The 15410-nt window shown below is 44.6% G+C and overlaps 1 protein-coding gene across 2 annotated transcripts; it reads left to right on the top strand.

The window, feature by feature from the left end:
• The first annotated feature begins 206 nt into the window (after positions 1–206).
• On the top strand, positions 207–14793 carry LSM11 (LSM11, U7 small nuclear RNA associated). Of its 2 annotated transcripts, XR_010434529.1 has the most exons (5): positions 207–641; positions 3992–4131; positions 4883–4966; positions 6486–7949; positions 14782–14793. XR_010434529.1 is itself a non-coding variant. In XM_064671926.1 (4 exons), exons 1-4 carry the CDS (start codon positions 230–232, stop codon positions 6882–6884), a joined length of 1035 nt encoding a protein of 344 aa, XP_064527996.1. In that variant the 5' UTR covers positions 207–229; the 3' UTR covers positions 6885–13979. The 2 variants fall into 2 exon arrangements, 1 of the variants encoding a protein (XP_064527996.1); XM_064671926.1 differs by lacking the exon at positions 14782–14793 and having other exon boundaries at positions 6486–13979.
• Positions 14794–15410: the final 617 nt, after the last annotated feature.

Raw genomic sequence — 15410 nt, 5'->3', positions numbered from 1 at the left:
ACGTAACTTAAGCTACACTAAGAAGCTACATAGCCTAAGCTGTGTGGTTCTGTGCGGCTACAGCACTGACACGAAGGGTGCCGAATGAACGAACCTGTGGCACCTCCAGGGCTCCCACAGCTCTCCGCCCGCCCGGCCCTCGCCCCGCGGGGCCGCTCCGCCCTCAGGGCCTTGCGCGGCAGCGGCTCCTAGTGGCGGCCGCGGGCGGTGCCGCCCCCGCAGCCCGGCCATGGAGGAGGACGAGGCGGGCGCGGAGCCGCGGGGTCCCCCCGGGCGCCGCCGCTCGCCGAGCCCCGGCCGCCTGGACGTGAGCTCCAGCCGCTTCGACCCGCTGCTGGCGCTCTACTCGCCGCGCACGCCGCTGCCCTTCCCCGCCGCGCCCTGCTTCAACAACCTCGCCGAGTACGAGAGCTTCCAGCGCGGCCTGCGCCGCCCGCGCGGCCGCCGCGCCGCCCCCGCCCGCCGCGCCGCGCCCGCCGCCCGCGGGGCCCGCCGGGGCCCGCCCGCCGCCGACCCCGAGCGCATCCAGCGGCTCCGCAGCCTCATGGTGAACGCGGGCCCCGAGCAGGACGCGGCCGAGGGAGGAGCGGCGGCGCCGCGGCGGCGGCGGGCACCGCGCAATGTCCTCACCAGGATGCCCCGTAAGGGAGCGCGGCCCCGGGGGGGCTGAGCGGCGCTGGGGCGGGCGCTGGAGCCGGGGCTGGGTGCCGTGGGAGGGAGCGGCACGGTGGGGTCCGGGGGGATGGCGAGAGGGGCTGAGGTGGGTCGGGAGATGCGGCTGTGCCCGGAGTGCAGTTGGGATGGAGTTTTGGGGAGTTTGGAGGTGAGAAGAGAGCGGTGGCTGGAGGAAGCGGTTGGGTGGCAGCGGGGCGTGGGTGGGTGACAGCGGGGGGGTGATGGCGTTCGGTCGGAAATGGTACTTGGGTGGTGAGACACTGGCACAGGTTGCCCGGGGAAGTTGTGGCTGTCCCATCCCTGGAGACGTTCAAGGCCGGGTTGGACGGGACTCTGAGCAGCCTGGTCTAGTGGAAGGTGTCCCTGCCCACAGCTCAGGGGTTGGAACGAGATGATCTTCAAGGTTCCTTTCCAACTCAAACCACTCTGTGATTCTATGAAATGGTGTGCTGGAATGAGGAACAGCATTTCACAGAGCTGCTCCCGCAGAGATGACACTGACTTTGTTGTGGTCATGTCCTGTCTGACTTGGTGTGGTGATGTCTGTTATTTGGTTAGTGACATACATCCCCTTGGTTTTAAGGGGAAAAGGGATGAGAAACTGCTGGACTTTCAAAAGTACTATTTTAGACCAGGAATCAGATTTGAGTCTGTGCAGCTTATAGTTAAATCATAACCACAGGGTGAGTCTGTAACACACTGCTGTTACTTGGTTACTAACCCTACATCCTGTGGGCATAAATACAGCACTGGCGTTTCTGTTAACATGATGGCAGAACAGTGGATTGAGGTGGGAGGTAGCTCTGATGTTGCTAAATTCATCAGTTGTGATGATGTACAAGTTTCTCGGTATAAATGTATATGTGCAGTTGTGGTAATACCCCCTAAACATTAAGGGGTTCCACTTCTGCACCTACACCAAGGATCAAATGGCATTGCTATCAAATGAGATGTAACTTTAGTGCTCTTAATTAACAATACTGGGGATTTTTTTTAATCAGTATCTCTTCACCACCATCACCTTTTTATGTTCTTTACATAAAAAGACAAAGCCCAAAATGTTCAGTTCTACCCAAAGCAGAACTTTTTTCTTGCTTAGACACCAAAACACAATGTATTCATTGCTATATGTTATTAATCCTGGTACTTAAGAGCATCAGGATGATGCACAGGCAGATTTAGCTGCATGCAGAGCCTGGTCATTACAGCCCCTGGTGCTTGCAGAAGAGGTGTGTTCCAAAAATAAATTCCTTGCATTGGAAGGACAAATATGCATTGCATATTTTTTCTGAGATGTCAGGTTGTTTAGAGGGTTTTGGATGATGTGTTCTGCCCTTTTGATCAGGTGAAACTGGAGGTTTGCCATGGAGAAGCCAGAACCTTACACAGCAAGGAAAAGTGGGCAGTCTAGATTTGGTAGAGCTGTATAGTGTTTGCCAGGCTGCTGACAGGCAGAGGCAAAGTTGGAAATAAGGATTGTATTTGGATTTTTATAAAAAGGTGTAGATAAAATTTATATGTAAAGGGAATATTGGAATTTAAAATTAAAAAAAAAAATCTAGATTTTAAATTACTATTCAAATTCTCAGGGTTGGTTAGAAAAAGTACTGTTAACTGATTAAAAGCATCAATCTGATGTTGTGGTGGTATCATCTCTGGTTCCCAGGGTGGATCTGTGAATTCAGAACATAAGTTTATCATCAGTTCAGCTGAAGGAGGCACAGAGATTCACAAAAAGACCCTCATAAGCAAAGCTGGGAGGTGCTGAGGTAGCTTATGCTCTGCGTGAAACCAGTTTCCTCCAGTTATCCTGCTGGAGGGGGCTGGCAAGAGGACAATGGATCTCAAAAAATAAACGTGATTAGGTTAATTCAGAAGAAACTGCTTTAGATTTCCCTGCTGTGGCTGTGAATTACCCTGCAGCCCAATCCTGCAGATCAGCTGTCATACAGTAACTTTACACTCATAGGAAGCATTTTCCACTGTGCAAATCAAACCTTGAATACATAGTCCCTAAAGCACAAGGTGAGAGATCATCTCTGACTCACATATTTTATTAATATGAAGAACTGTGTGAGATTTTAGACCAAGTCTTTTCCCTGACTCTCAGTAGGAATTTTACAGCAACCCTGAGGCTGTGTTTGCACAGGCAAATGGGTACCTGTGATTTAGCACTGTGATGGCTTCATCATGACGTGGGTGGAAGTGGTAAAGTAAATAAGATTTACCCTCTAGATGACTTACAGTTGCAAAGATTTCTAGTGTGCAGATGAGACTTGTGTGTGCAAAGTAAGGCATGTGTTGTACTGAATTCCTTCAGTTTTGCCCTGGCTAAAAGCATTATTGTCCTGTGGTTTAACATGGTTTCATTGCTGGCTGCTGCTTAGGGTCGTGTTCCTCTGCTGAAGATTTGTATGTCTTTGAAGGATGTTCAGTTGGCTGCTGAAATTTGAAGTGAAACAACACATTTTCATCAATTTAAAGTGGTCTGGTTTAGTTTGTTGAAGGATTTTGAGCCATTGTTTCAGAAATCTTCTCATAAAGGAAAGGAACACATCTGATACAATCCTTTATTCACAGATCATAATTAATCCAGGGTAGCCTTAACAAGGCATTTGTCTTTTCTGGGAAACTAACTCTGCCCCCATGAGCTTTCTGTTCCCTCTGAACCACTTTTATTTACAATTAGCATTACTTAGCATGAATTTGTAATGTAGCTAAAAGATTTTCAGCTAAGGCTGATTCGACTGTGGGTTATGTAAAGCAAAACCTTCATGTTTTATGAAGTCTTGGCTGTCCCCACCATAATAAGAATTTTGGTGGTCTGGTAATTGCAGCTGCAGTGTGTTACAGTGCTCTGGGACTCCTCATTCCTTTTGCTGTGAAGACAAGTGTCGTGCCAAGATGTGCCATATTTGTACATAGAGTAGATTTCTACATTACTTTTTTTTTTCTCTCTCTCTCTCTGTATATGTAGTTACAAGATAATGTAGTGATAGAACAAGGGGGAATGGCACAAAACTGGAAGACAGTAGGGTTAGATTAGATATTAGTAAGAAATTATTTACTGTGAGAGTGGTGAGGCCCTGGCACAGGTTGCCCAGAGAAGCTGTGGCTGCACCATCCCTGGGAGTGTTCAAGGCCAGGTGGGATGGAGCTCTGAGCAACCTGGGATAGTGGAAGGTGTCCCTGCCCATTGCAGGGAGTTGAAACTGGATGATCTTTCAGGTCCCTTCCAACTCAAACCATTCTATGATTCTGTTCTATGATTCTTTATATTTTGTTGAAGACTGGTGACGTTCTCTTTCTGTTTTAGTCCATGAAGGCAGCCCTCTGGGGGAACTTCATCGCTGTGTCCGAGATGGTGTCAAAATCAATGTTCACATCCGCACTTTCAAAGGGCTTCGTGGAGTCTGCACAGGGTTTCTGGTTGCATTTGACAAATTCTGGAATATGGTAATTATTGTTCCAGCTCTTGATTTATAACTGTTATATTGAAAACTTGAAATTTGCAACAGGTTTAAGCGGACAACATTCTGAGAGGATTAATGTGGTATTGTGGTGCACAAACTAATTTGCTCTGGCACCAAGTGCTGGATTTCAGATGTAAGTGGTACTTGGTGTTGGGCTGGTCCATCTGGGAGGTGCCCAACCGTTTTAGAGAGGGTTTAGATGAGAGAGAAGCTTTGAAGAGTTCCCAGCATCTTCAAAGAATTCATGATTGTGGAATATAAGGAATATCAGAAGCTTCCAAAGGTTTCTCTGCAAAACCCAATCTTTTTGGAGTGATTGTTGCTTCATTGTGTTCTTTCCCTAACATCACTGGGCTGTCAGTGACAAAAGCTTTTCCCTGTACTCTACCCCATGAACATCTTAAAGACAGAGGATGGAAAAGCAGCAATTAAATATTTGCGAGCCTGGAGCTGTGAAAAGTTTGGAAATGGGGAGGTGGGAAGGATTTTTCAGGCAAGGCTCAGAAAGGTTTTGCAAGTAATGCAGAATGGATTTAATGCTTTGTTGCTGCTTTTATACCTCAGTACAATTTAGATGATTAACAAACCAGCTCCAAAGCACAGTTTGTTCTTTGGAGAGATGGATTTTCTCTCAGATAGAACATAATTTCATTATGCCTTGACACAGAGCTGGTCCAAAGCTGCTTAATGTCTTCTTTTAATTTTGACCTTTCCGTTTCTTTTCTCTTCTCCAGGCCCTGACAGACGTGGATGAGACTTACAGGAAACCAGTAATGGGCAAAGCTTTCTATGCAGAACCTCAGCTCACACTGACCCGAGTAGGTGACCATCTCCAGTTTTCTTTTTTTAATTAGTATCTCCTTTTTCAAAGTAGTAAAAGGGGAGCATTGATTGGAAAACTATATTTACATTTGAAATATTTTACCTCCTTTTATTACAGATGACTATAAAATGACTTGAACTGAGGGAAAAAAAATAACCCAAAATGTTTTCTGACCTTTTTGAAAGTACTTTGGCCGTAGTTCAGTGCTACTAAAGTTCCACTTTAGGGCCCCCATTATTCAGAACATAGTTGCTGCCACTGCTTAGTTCAATATGCTGAGCTTCTAGAAGCTCACTCTCTGGTTTTTGATTTATTTGTTCTGTGTGCTTTTTGCACCTGTGACTGATCAGGTCCATGTTTGTCCTGCCAGGGAATGTGGCAGAGCATCCCTCTGGTACAGCTGTTCGTGGAGCCACAGTCTGTGTCTGCAGCCAGTGAAACAACACGGCTCTTTGGTCACTTGAGCTTCTAGCCTGGGTACTGTGGAGCCCAAGATTCTTGCTCCAAAGCAAGACACACTCTATGATCCAGCTGCAAACAGAGTTGTTTACCAAGTTGAGAACTGAAGAGATGATAAATGAACTTCTGAACAATGAAGGAGGAAAAAAAGTGACAGGGCTGTGCCCGTTGTATGGCAACAGCTCTGGGCCTTTTTGAACATCAGAGAAGCATCACAAAAACATTTAAACAGTTTCATTGTGAGGAGTTTGCTTTCAAATTCCTGCCATTTAAATCCATTTTCTGATAGATCCCACCCTTCCTTTTTTAAAGATTAGTTAAAAATAATCAAGTTGTCATTGTTCCTTTAGCCCACTCTCACAGGGATTGGCTTTCCATCCTGTTGCTGGGACGAGACAGGCTAACCAAGAATCCTTCTAATTTGTCAGTGTTTCATAAGAGCTTGCATGCTGCCAGAGTAAAAGCAGTTTCTTTCCCAGTTTCAGCACCATGTATTCTTAGATTAATGAGTTCATGCAGTGCTTTGGATCTGCTGCTGTAGCTTTTATTATTTTTCTGTTGTTTGTGATCTGCTCACATCCCAGAATACCCACACGGCAACTTTCAGTTTGCTTTGGGGAACACAAAAGATCCCTCATTTTTTCAGTGTGCACCCTTTGCTAATGGAGACCCCTTATCTTAGGCATTCATGACACAAGGATGTCTCTAACACTGACAACATTACAAGAGCACTGGGAAAATGAGCTCATGGAGCAACTTGGTGTCTCTCTGTTGCTCTTGACCAAAGTTAAATGCTACCACACAGCAGGGTTGCTCCCCAAATTAAATTCCTTGATGCTCACATAAAGACACTCATGACCGTGCAAGAGATCCATTCACCTTGTGTCACTGTTTGACTTGGGTAAGAAAACATTGTCTTTATTGGTGGTGAAGATTCTTCACTGATTGTGTCTTGTGAGCTCTGATTTAGGATCATACACACAAATACCACGTGTGGAACAAGCAGCCTCTCTTGTTTTATGAATGTGGTCATAGACACAAATGTCCTTTTACAGCTGTTTGACAGACTCAAACTTCAGGAGTCCTCGGGGAAGAAGGGAGCTGACTCAAAGACTGTCTCAGAGGAGCTGGCCCTGACAAGTGACTCTCAGACGCTGGGATCAAAAGTTGGATCAGGACGAGGGAGAGCAGAAGAGGAGCGTGAGAGGCAGAAACACTCGGGCAGAGCTGGAGAAAAGAAGACGCCAGGTGACAGTTTGGTTGCCGGAGGTGAAGCTGATGTGGGCAGCAGGACTGCCCACACAGAGGGTGCCGGTGCTGGTGGCGCCCGTGCACGAAGCCAGTCCCGGAGGAAAAGGCGGCCCAAAGTGGATTATCAACAGGTGTTCACACGTCACATAAACCAGATTTTTATTCGAGGAGAGAATGTCTTGCTTGTCCATTTAGCACATTGACTCGGCTGAGCTTTGGTCAGCGTATTTGTTTGATAGCATGACTTGCTGCAGCAGCTCCCATTGCTATTTAAAGTTGTCATTGAGTTTGATGGTACCATGGCTGGTTTCCCATTGCCATAACAAGGTAGGGGAAATAATTGTAAGTAGAGCATCCTGAGCTTGATGCCAAAGCAGCTTCCTTAGATCCCTGTTGGGGGTTTCAGGACAAGGTCAGCAATGGAGTTGTTTCTGTGATATGAGGGAGGTAAGCACAGATCCCACTGCTCCTTAAAAAGAAGCTAAATGGAGAGGGTTGGAAGAGTATTTTGGTGTAATCTGTTATAGGAGCTACTTGTGGCACATGTTTAAGGAGCTTAAGATAAGATCTCCACCTGCAATGAATCAGAAATGCTCTTTTGCATGTTCTGAGAAATCTCAAGAGGAGATTGCTAATGAAACCAACAGTTTATCTGCTGCTGTTACATGGGTGTCCTCTTTTCCAGACATAATTCTGACAGTCATTTTGAAACAGTTTGTAAAAAGGTGGAGTGACATACTGCTGATGGCTATTGCCCTGTGTGATAGAAAACCTTTTAATTGAAAACTGCTCATCTAATGTGAGTGATGATAGGACTGTAATTTGTTTTCCATATCAAAGCTTAGGCTTCTCTTTGTGCTTTGGCCCTGTGTCACCAGCAAGCAGGTGATGTAGCTGATCCAGGGGCCTCCATATTTGGGGTTTATCTGTGAATGCTGTGGATGCAGATGGAAAATTGTACTGTTACATTTCATCCATATACTACTTAGTGTAATAGTGAAGCTGGCAAAGGTGTAGGGTTTTTCTCAGATGTGTTTGTGCTGAGCACACTTGTACTGTATCTAAGAGCCTTTCAAGCTCTCTGTTGAAACTAGAGGTGCTGTGTCTCCAGCAATTCCCATGGAGCAGAAATCTTCATGGGTCTTTCCTATCCATGTGAATGATGCATCATCTAATTCCAGTTGAACTGAGCTTCGGAGGTGTGGCTGAAAATGTTTTGAAATATAAAAGTCAAAGTCAACTCATCAGTGTTTTATTTTAAAGCCAGGGTTCTGCAGGAATAAACTGATTTCCAAGAGAGTCATGTGGAGAAGTTTCAGGGTAAATGAAGCTGTTACATTATCTAGTCTGTTAGCTTCATTGTCCAAGGACACTAGAATTCATGCTGCTATTCCTGTATTCATCTCAACTGCCTTGTGCTTTGCAGCAGATCCATGTGTTTAGGATGAAGTTGGGAAATTGCTTTATATCAGGTCTTATATTGCATATAGGGGTCATAAGTTCTTAAACTGAGTGACTGTTCTGTGGGTGACATAGATATCTGCTGCTGCAAATGCAGCATTCTGCTTGCTTGTCTTTAGGGGGATGTCTGGTGTTTGGGTGAATCACAGAAATCATTTAGCAGGAGTTCCTGGACACACAAAGCAGCTGGTTTTGCCTCTGGGGGAGCCTGAAGCTTCTGTCAATGTTTCAGGTGACAGGGGGCTTGGACAGCTGTTGAGCTGAGCCAGTGAGCTGCAAATCCTGGTTCAGCCTGGGACAGAAGTGCTTCAGAATAAAAAGTGCTGTTGAGGCAAAACAGTTTCATCAAGAGCGAAAAAGAAAAGAAAAAAATGAAATACTATCTACAGCTTCTTATTATACATTGCTTTATTGTAATCCCTTCCCACTATGAACTGAGACCAGGCACTGAAAAGATTCTTCTCTTAGAGGCTCTTGTTTCCTCTGCTGTGCTGTTCTTGTTTGTGTTCCTGTGCTCTGCAGTTTTTCCCTTTTTTTCTTCCCCCTTTCTCCTGTCAGTACTTTGTCTCTTCAGGATGTTCTAAACCCTGGTTTATGAAGACTGTTCTTGTATTCATCCCTAGTTGTTCTGGCTTTGTGAAGCTAGAAACAAGGTGCTTATTTCTGCTCCTGACTTCCCAGAGGCTTTTATTGCAAGTGAATATTTTCTTTGTTCTGTTTTTGATTGTGGGGGTTTTTTCCCCTCTGTTTTCTGACAGCTTTGTTTTTATTTCAGTTGCTTAGGATGACTCCTCTCTGCCTTTTCCATTCATGCCAGAGGCTGCTGGTTTTGACCTCTCCTCTTTCCTTCATATTTGCCCAAAGGATGTCAGACTACCCTCAGGCCTGTGTACTACTACATCTAATTGAATTCTTGCTTTTCTTTACCTCATGTTCTTAGTTATATTTGTCTGCTTTGTATTGCCTTGTGCATTAAACAAGGTACAACTGCCATGAATGTTCTTGTGGCTGTCCTGCCCTCCTTCCTTGTCCATTGACACTTCCCCAAGTTCTCAGTTGCTACTGGAAGTCTCAGTGTTTCCTTTAATCAGAAGTTTTTCTCTGAAACCTTGCAGGTGTTTGTTGCTTCACATTTACAAGTTCCTTTGTTTACATTTTATGAAAAATACTGGTGCTTAGACTTGCGTTTGTGCCTTGATTTTTGTATCATCCCTAACCTGTTTTTCCAGAATCATCACCTTGGTCAGCAAACCTGGTTAAAAACTATAGTTTGTCTACTTTTTTTGCACTACCTCATTACTAAAATGTTCCTCCTCTTATCTGTGAAGTTGGTTAAAATTCTCTCTTCCAATTTAGATTTTATGGTTTATTTGTTGCTTCTTTGTTTGTTTCCTACTTTCCTGTCCACCTTTCTCCTTATTTCCAAGCTGCTTCCTAAATACAGCTGCCTCTTCTACAACTTCAGATCTTCCAAAATGTCTTCCTTTTCCCACTTTTTCTGGCATTAAAGCGCATTATTAAAATGCTATTTTATGGATTTTGTCTCTTTCAAGCATCATGATTGTGATTAAGCAAGTGATCCTCTATGTGTGTTGTCACTTGCATGTTTAAAACTTCAGATAATGTTGCTCTTTAAATAAAATTGAATGTCATGTTCTGAAATGAATTCTTCTACCTCACCTAAGTATTCACATAAATCTGTTCCAAAAAAAAAAAAAAAAAAAGAGAAAACAACCCTTGGAAACAAATGAGCTTTGGTTTTGGTTTGTTTTTTTTTTTTCTGGGTTTTTCTGTCCATGTTTTTTTTTTTCCAAACTCAGCATCAAATTTTTGTTCAAAAAGCTGTCTGCTCCCAGCCTTCCCTCTCTTGGTTGCAGTGTCACAAAGATGCTGTGAGCAAAGACACACCAAAGGAATGAGGAGTAGGAGCAGGAGACAGTCCTAGGAGACAGAAAGATGTGTGAGAGTGAAAGAGGTTTGGGCAGGGAAGGATCCACCAGTTCCCTGTCCCATATTTCTAGGACTTTGCTCATCCTGGTGCTCAGCGGTGGTTCCTAACGTGTGTTTGTGGTGAGGTACCGAATTATAGGGAGCAGTTTTCTGAACTAACTTTGAAGGAGTGTTGGGATAATTTGAGAAATTTTTAGGATAATTTCTAGAACAGCAGACAAATACAAAACTTGTGAAATGTGGCGATGCCAGGTGCAGAAATGATGTAATGCCACAGTCTTGGATCGTGATGTCACAGAGATATCTCATGGTGTCATCGTGTATCTTTCCATTCCCAACACAGTCCAGCAGGGAGCCAAGTCTCAATTTTAAGAGTGGCAGTTTTATTTGTACAGTGAAGTGTTTTTGCCCAGTTTTTACCTAACACTTCTTAAACAGGGCTGTGGTAGTAGAAGAGGTAAGGCCGAGGGGAAAAAAGGAGCTTGTAAAAAAGGGTGGTTTTAGTTCCTTCTCTCAGCTGACTAGTCCAGCTTGTTAATTGCCTGGAAGTTTTTTTCCTGATCTAGAGAGGTACTTAGCACGTCCTCCCCAGGTGATTAATGAATTAATCAGTGAGTGCTGTTTTCCATCTGCTTCTTGTCCTTCACTTTTTGGATTCGTCGTTTCTTTTGCAGCTTTCCCTCAGCAGGGCAAGATCTCACCAGGAATAAACCTGACTGCCTGCTGATTTTTCCCCCTCTGTAAGGAATGTTAGCCCACCTAGTTTTGAATCCAGATAGCCTTTGCCTGTTCTTGATTTTCATAGTGTTCTCTTCACACTTCTGGAATTATTTGGTCAGAAGAATTATTTGTCTTGGATGATAGTACTTTTGGAAGTAAACTGAAAAATTTTTGAAAAATAATTTTGTTACTTATTTTCCTTCCCACAGTGCTAGGTTTTCCTTGTTTGCTGTTGCAGCCACCCACTTGCACCTGTGAATCACTGTGGGTGAAGAGGTGTCCAGGAAAAGAGAGGCAGAGAAAAAAAGGTGTCTAATTTTTATTGAATTTGACATTCTGTCCAACATGCTGCCTACACTCACCCTTTCTGTTTCTTACTGCCACTGACCTAAATGACACAGGTGGGGAAAATTACTTCATTCAGGGTCTTGAAGGAAAATGGAGAAGCAGCAGGGACAGCAAACTGAGTTTTTGAGGATGTTTATCTCCAGGTGAACTTCCCATCTCTGATCAAACAAATCAGAGTTATAACTACCAAATTACACTGCAAGCTCTGCCACTGGATAAAACTGGAAGGCACAGTATTGCACCTTTTCAGGGGTGATGCAGTGATTCCCTCAGCCAGGCAAGCTCTTCCCTGAGAAGCTGCTGAGACATATGCCAGTGTCTGCCTCAGAGCATAACTGCAAAATACTGCCAATTACTATGAAGATTTTTGTCTCCTGCCTGCACAGCCAAGTGTAAAACATAAATGCTGAGGTCTGCATCATCTGCAGCCCAGAACTATTTCAGTTCATGCTTTTGCTTCTTGACATTGGCTTAAAAATTTGAGGTGTGTACTATAGCAATCCTAAGACAGCTTCGTTATAACATTATGAAAAGCTATTACTTACTAGAAATAGTATTGGAAAACTAGAGTATTACAGAATTTGTGGAATTCTTATTGTAATTAAGATATTGCAAACCAGGAAAGGCTGAGAGAATTGAGATTCTCTCAGCTGAGACAATTAGGGATGACCTAATTGCAGCCTTCCAGCACCTGAAGGGAGCCGACAAGAAGGATGGAGAGAGACTATTTACAAGAGTATGTAGTGACAGGACAAGGGGGAATGGCTTCAAATTGACAGAGAGTAGGGTTAGATTACATATTAGGAAGAAATTCTTTACTGTGAGGGCAGTGAGACACTGGCACAAGTTGCCCAGAGCAGCTCTGGATGCCCCAGCCCTGAAAGTGTTCAAGGCCAGATTGGATGGGGCTTGGAGCAACCTGGTCTAGTGGAAGGTGTCCCTGCCCATGGCAAGATGGAATGAGATGTTTTTTTAGGTCCCTTCCAACCCAAACCATTCTGTGATTCTGTGAAATGTGGAGAAAACTGTTATCCTTTGCTGCTGTCTTTTTAACTTATTAGTAGCAGAAAAAAACTAAGCCCTTTGGGAAAGGGTAGGCAAGGCAGTGTGATGGTCCTCGTCTGGGTAGGCACTGCAGGATTGGTGCACTTGATGGAGACTTTTCTTGATGAAAAAAAAAAAGGTGTGTAATTTCCTGTAAGTATAACATGTACCTCTCTGTACATTATCCCAACTGTAGCCTTTCACGGCATGCTGAAAGTGGGAAAGCAGGCAAAGAAAGAGGAGTGAAGAGGAATTACTCGGTGATAACTCCTTGAGATGGAAAGTGGCTTTCTAGCCTGTGGACTTGGGCACAATCAGGCCAGCACTGGGCAGTTGTGCTCTGTAGGGGAAGGGGGGATGCAGAGACAGCCCTTGAGTGCAGCTTCCCTTGTGCTGTGAGCCTTTCACAGCACAGGAACTGCCCCTGGAATATCTACCAGGCTCCTTCACTAAAAACTGACGTTTGATCCCACCTTTAAAATTTTGCAGGGGAAACCCAGTGGGATAAAAAACGAGTAAGCAAATTTGCCCTGTAGAGGCAGGGATGGAGGAGACTTGGTTGTCCTTGTTGGCTTCCCAGGGGTGCAGGAGAAAGGACTGCTTTAGTGGAGAAATAGCAGAGATGTTTGTCTGGTGATGTTTACAAGTCCTTTTAGATGTCACTAAGTGCTCTTGCTCTTAGCTGTTGGCAGGGAAGGCCTGTCAGGGAAGGAAAATGCCTTCTGATGTTCCTGGATAACTATCTTGTTAGCTTCTAGCTTCGTAGTGTACACTTGGATGACTTTGTTGAAAAAAATTAGTGCACCTGAGACTTTCAGTCAGCCTTGTATTCGTTTAGAATGAAAACCAGTTTGATCAGTTTGTGTGAAAACATATCCATCCTGTTTTCCTCTCAAAAGATCAGTGCTCTCCCTCAGGAAAGAAATGAAAGCTGCTCCTATAGCGATTGCTTCTGATTTTCACTGCTTCAGAGCAAAGTGCAGCTGTGTCCTGTGTGTTCAGTGAGACACATCACTCTGAGAGGAGGAAATGAGAGAAGTGTTTGGTTTGCCTGAAACTAAAATGGGCATTAGGAGGGGAGCAGATGCATTGACCTCTTTTCAGATAGTGCACACGTCCACTGTAGTTGGACATACTGGGACTTGTTGACCAATCAGTCACCTATAGAGCTTCCTTAAGGAACCACAGAGGAGCAGCATGACCTGCCAGACTGACGTGGGACTGGGAGTCAGAGGCTGACAAATTCTTATCTCTCTGCTCCTCACTGTGGCCTTCACAAGTCACTTTGTTCCCTCTCCCTGACTCTCCACAGCTGCAACACTTCTAAGAGCAATCCTTGCCTGTCTTGCAAGGATCTGGGGAGGTGGTAAGTGCAAAGTATTGTTATTAAAACTATCCCTGTCAGGTAATGCAGGTGCATCCACCATCTGCCCTCTCCAGGCACGTGACTGTTAGACTCACACCTTGGCACATGAAACCTGTGCGGGGTATCAGGTACAACAATGCACTTCAGTCTTGAAATTACTGACGTCTTCAAGGACTTCAATATCTTGTTTCACAGCTGCAGTTCCATGTTTGGGTCAGATGGTGATAAATGAGAGTGTAACTTGTTTGTAATTCCTTCTCTCTCTTCCTAAATATTTTGTTTCTTAGGAAGCTGATGCTGCTATGAACATACTGAATAATACTGAATTTGCAATATCCTGCTTTCCAGATGTAAATGTTTATATTTAAAATTGCTACGACTGCAATGCAATAAATATATCTGTGTAACAGTTTGCCTCAAAGCATGATTTTTTTTTTGTGCTCTGCCAATACACTTGTGTCAGTGATGGAGCTCCTGCTGTGGTGGTGAGGACCACCTGGATGTGGAGACCACCAGGTTTGGATACAGCATTGCTATCTAGTCACATGGTTTGTAAACAAACCCCTCATGTGTGTTGAAAAGGGTATTAATCTACAAAATAGGAATATAATTATACCTGTCTTGTAGAAGTGCAAAAGGGAAGTGAACTTCATGTTGAAGAACGTAACAACCATTTGCCTGATCACTCAAAGGTCTATTTCTTTAGTATGTGGTCTTCCACCATGCCACCAGGAGATGGTTTTTCAGGAATTGGGGAGGTCCAGAGCCAGCATCCAAGCATCTGCTCTGGTGTGTGCATAGCCAGTGGGGAACCTATCTTCCAGGAATCTTTCTATTCCCCAGGTAAGTGATGCTCATGTATTTGGATCAGAGATTTTTTTTTAAGAAGAAATTGTTCCCTGTGAGGGTGGTGAGGTCCTGGCACAGGTTGTCCAGAGAAACTGTGACTGCCCCATCCCTGGAAGTGTTCAAGGCTGGGTTGACTGGGGCTTGGAGCAACCTGGGGATAGTGGAAGGTGTCCCTGCCCATTGCAGGGAGTTGGAATGAGATGATTTTAGCTCCCATCCAACCCAAACTGTTCTAGGATTCTGTGTTAACTCTATGGTTTAGCATTGGAGATGGTAACATACCCATGCTCTGGAATTCTGATGTTTGCTAAAAGGAGTAGTTCTCATTGCAATAGGAACTGTTTAAAGAATAAAATTTGCAGTTTAAAGCCAGGAGTGGCAATATGAGGATGCATGTAATGAGCAGGATCTGACAGAATTCACAGAAGAGGTCTGCAACCCATTGACTTTGATTTGCATTTGAAAGTGGTGTTTTACACTGGAAGTCTGCCCTGTCTTCCATGTGTTGGGTGTTTCCCTGATTTCTTACAAGATGATTTACAGCCAATATGGCAGTAGACTCGTGGTCTTTTAGAGTCCAGCTGTAAAGGGATCATTCTGGGATACTCCTGGTTGTGCAGATCCTTTTAAAGGGAGATTTGGGAGAGTGAATAGTTTTGTGTAAAAATTCTCTCTGCCAATTGCCCAGAGGGTCAAAGCAAAAGGATAACCCAGCCCGAGTGCTCCCTCTGGGGAATCCCATCCAGATGGGAAGTGGATGGGCACGAGGGTAAGGGGTGCTCCCACTCTGTGCAGGGACCCTGCTCCAGGGAACCCCATCCCAGGTGGGAGGTGAATGGGCACGGCGGTGGGTGGAGGGATCCTCCTGCTCTGAGCAGGAGCCCTGTTCTCTGGGAAAGAGCAGGGGATATCTTCAGGGTTCTGGATTTCTCCTTTCCATGGGCATTAAATGCTCCAGAAAGGTTGTTCAAAGACTCCTCTGCATGCTGCA

Source organism: Pseudopipra pipra, chromosome 15, assembly GCF_036250125.1.
Source record: "Pseudopipra pipra isolate bDixPip1 chromosome 15, bDixPip1.hap1, whole genome shotgun sequence".
In the NCBI taxonomy this organism is placed as follows: domain Eukaryota; kingdom Metazoa; phylum Chordata; class Aves; order Passeriformes; family Pipridae; genus Pseudopipra; species Pseudopipra pipra.
Note: the sequence above shows the minus strand (reverse complement) of the source record. Positions and strands in the feature narration are given on the sequence as shown.

Bases quoted from the DNA above. Each gene is read 5' to 3' on its own strand.
- LSM11 (XM_064671926.1), top strand. From the start codon at position 230: ATGGAGGAGGACGAGGCGGGCGCGGAGCCGCGGGGTCCCCCCGGGCGC. The intron at 4,132-4,882 runs GTAATTATTGTT...TCTCTTCTCCAG, and splicing joins TTGACAAATTCTGGAATATG to GCCCTGACAGACGTGGATGA. The intron at 4,967-6,485 runs GTAGGTGACCAT...GTCCTTTTACAG, and splicing joins CTCAGCTCACACTGACCCGA to CTGTTTGACAGACTCAAACT.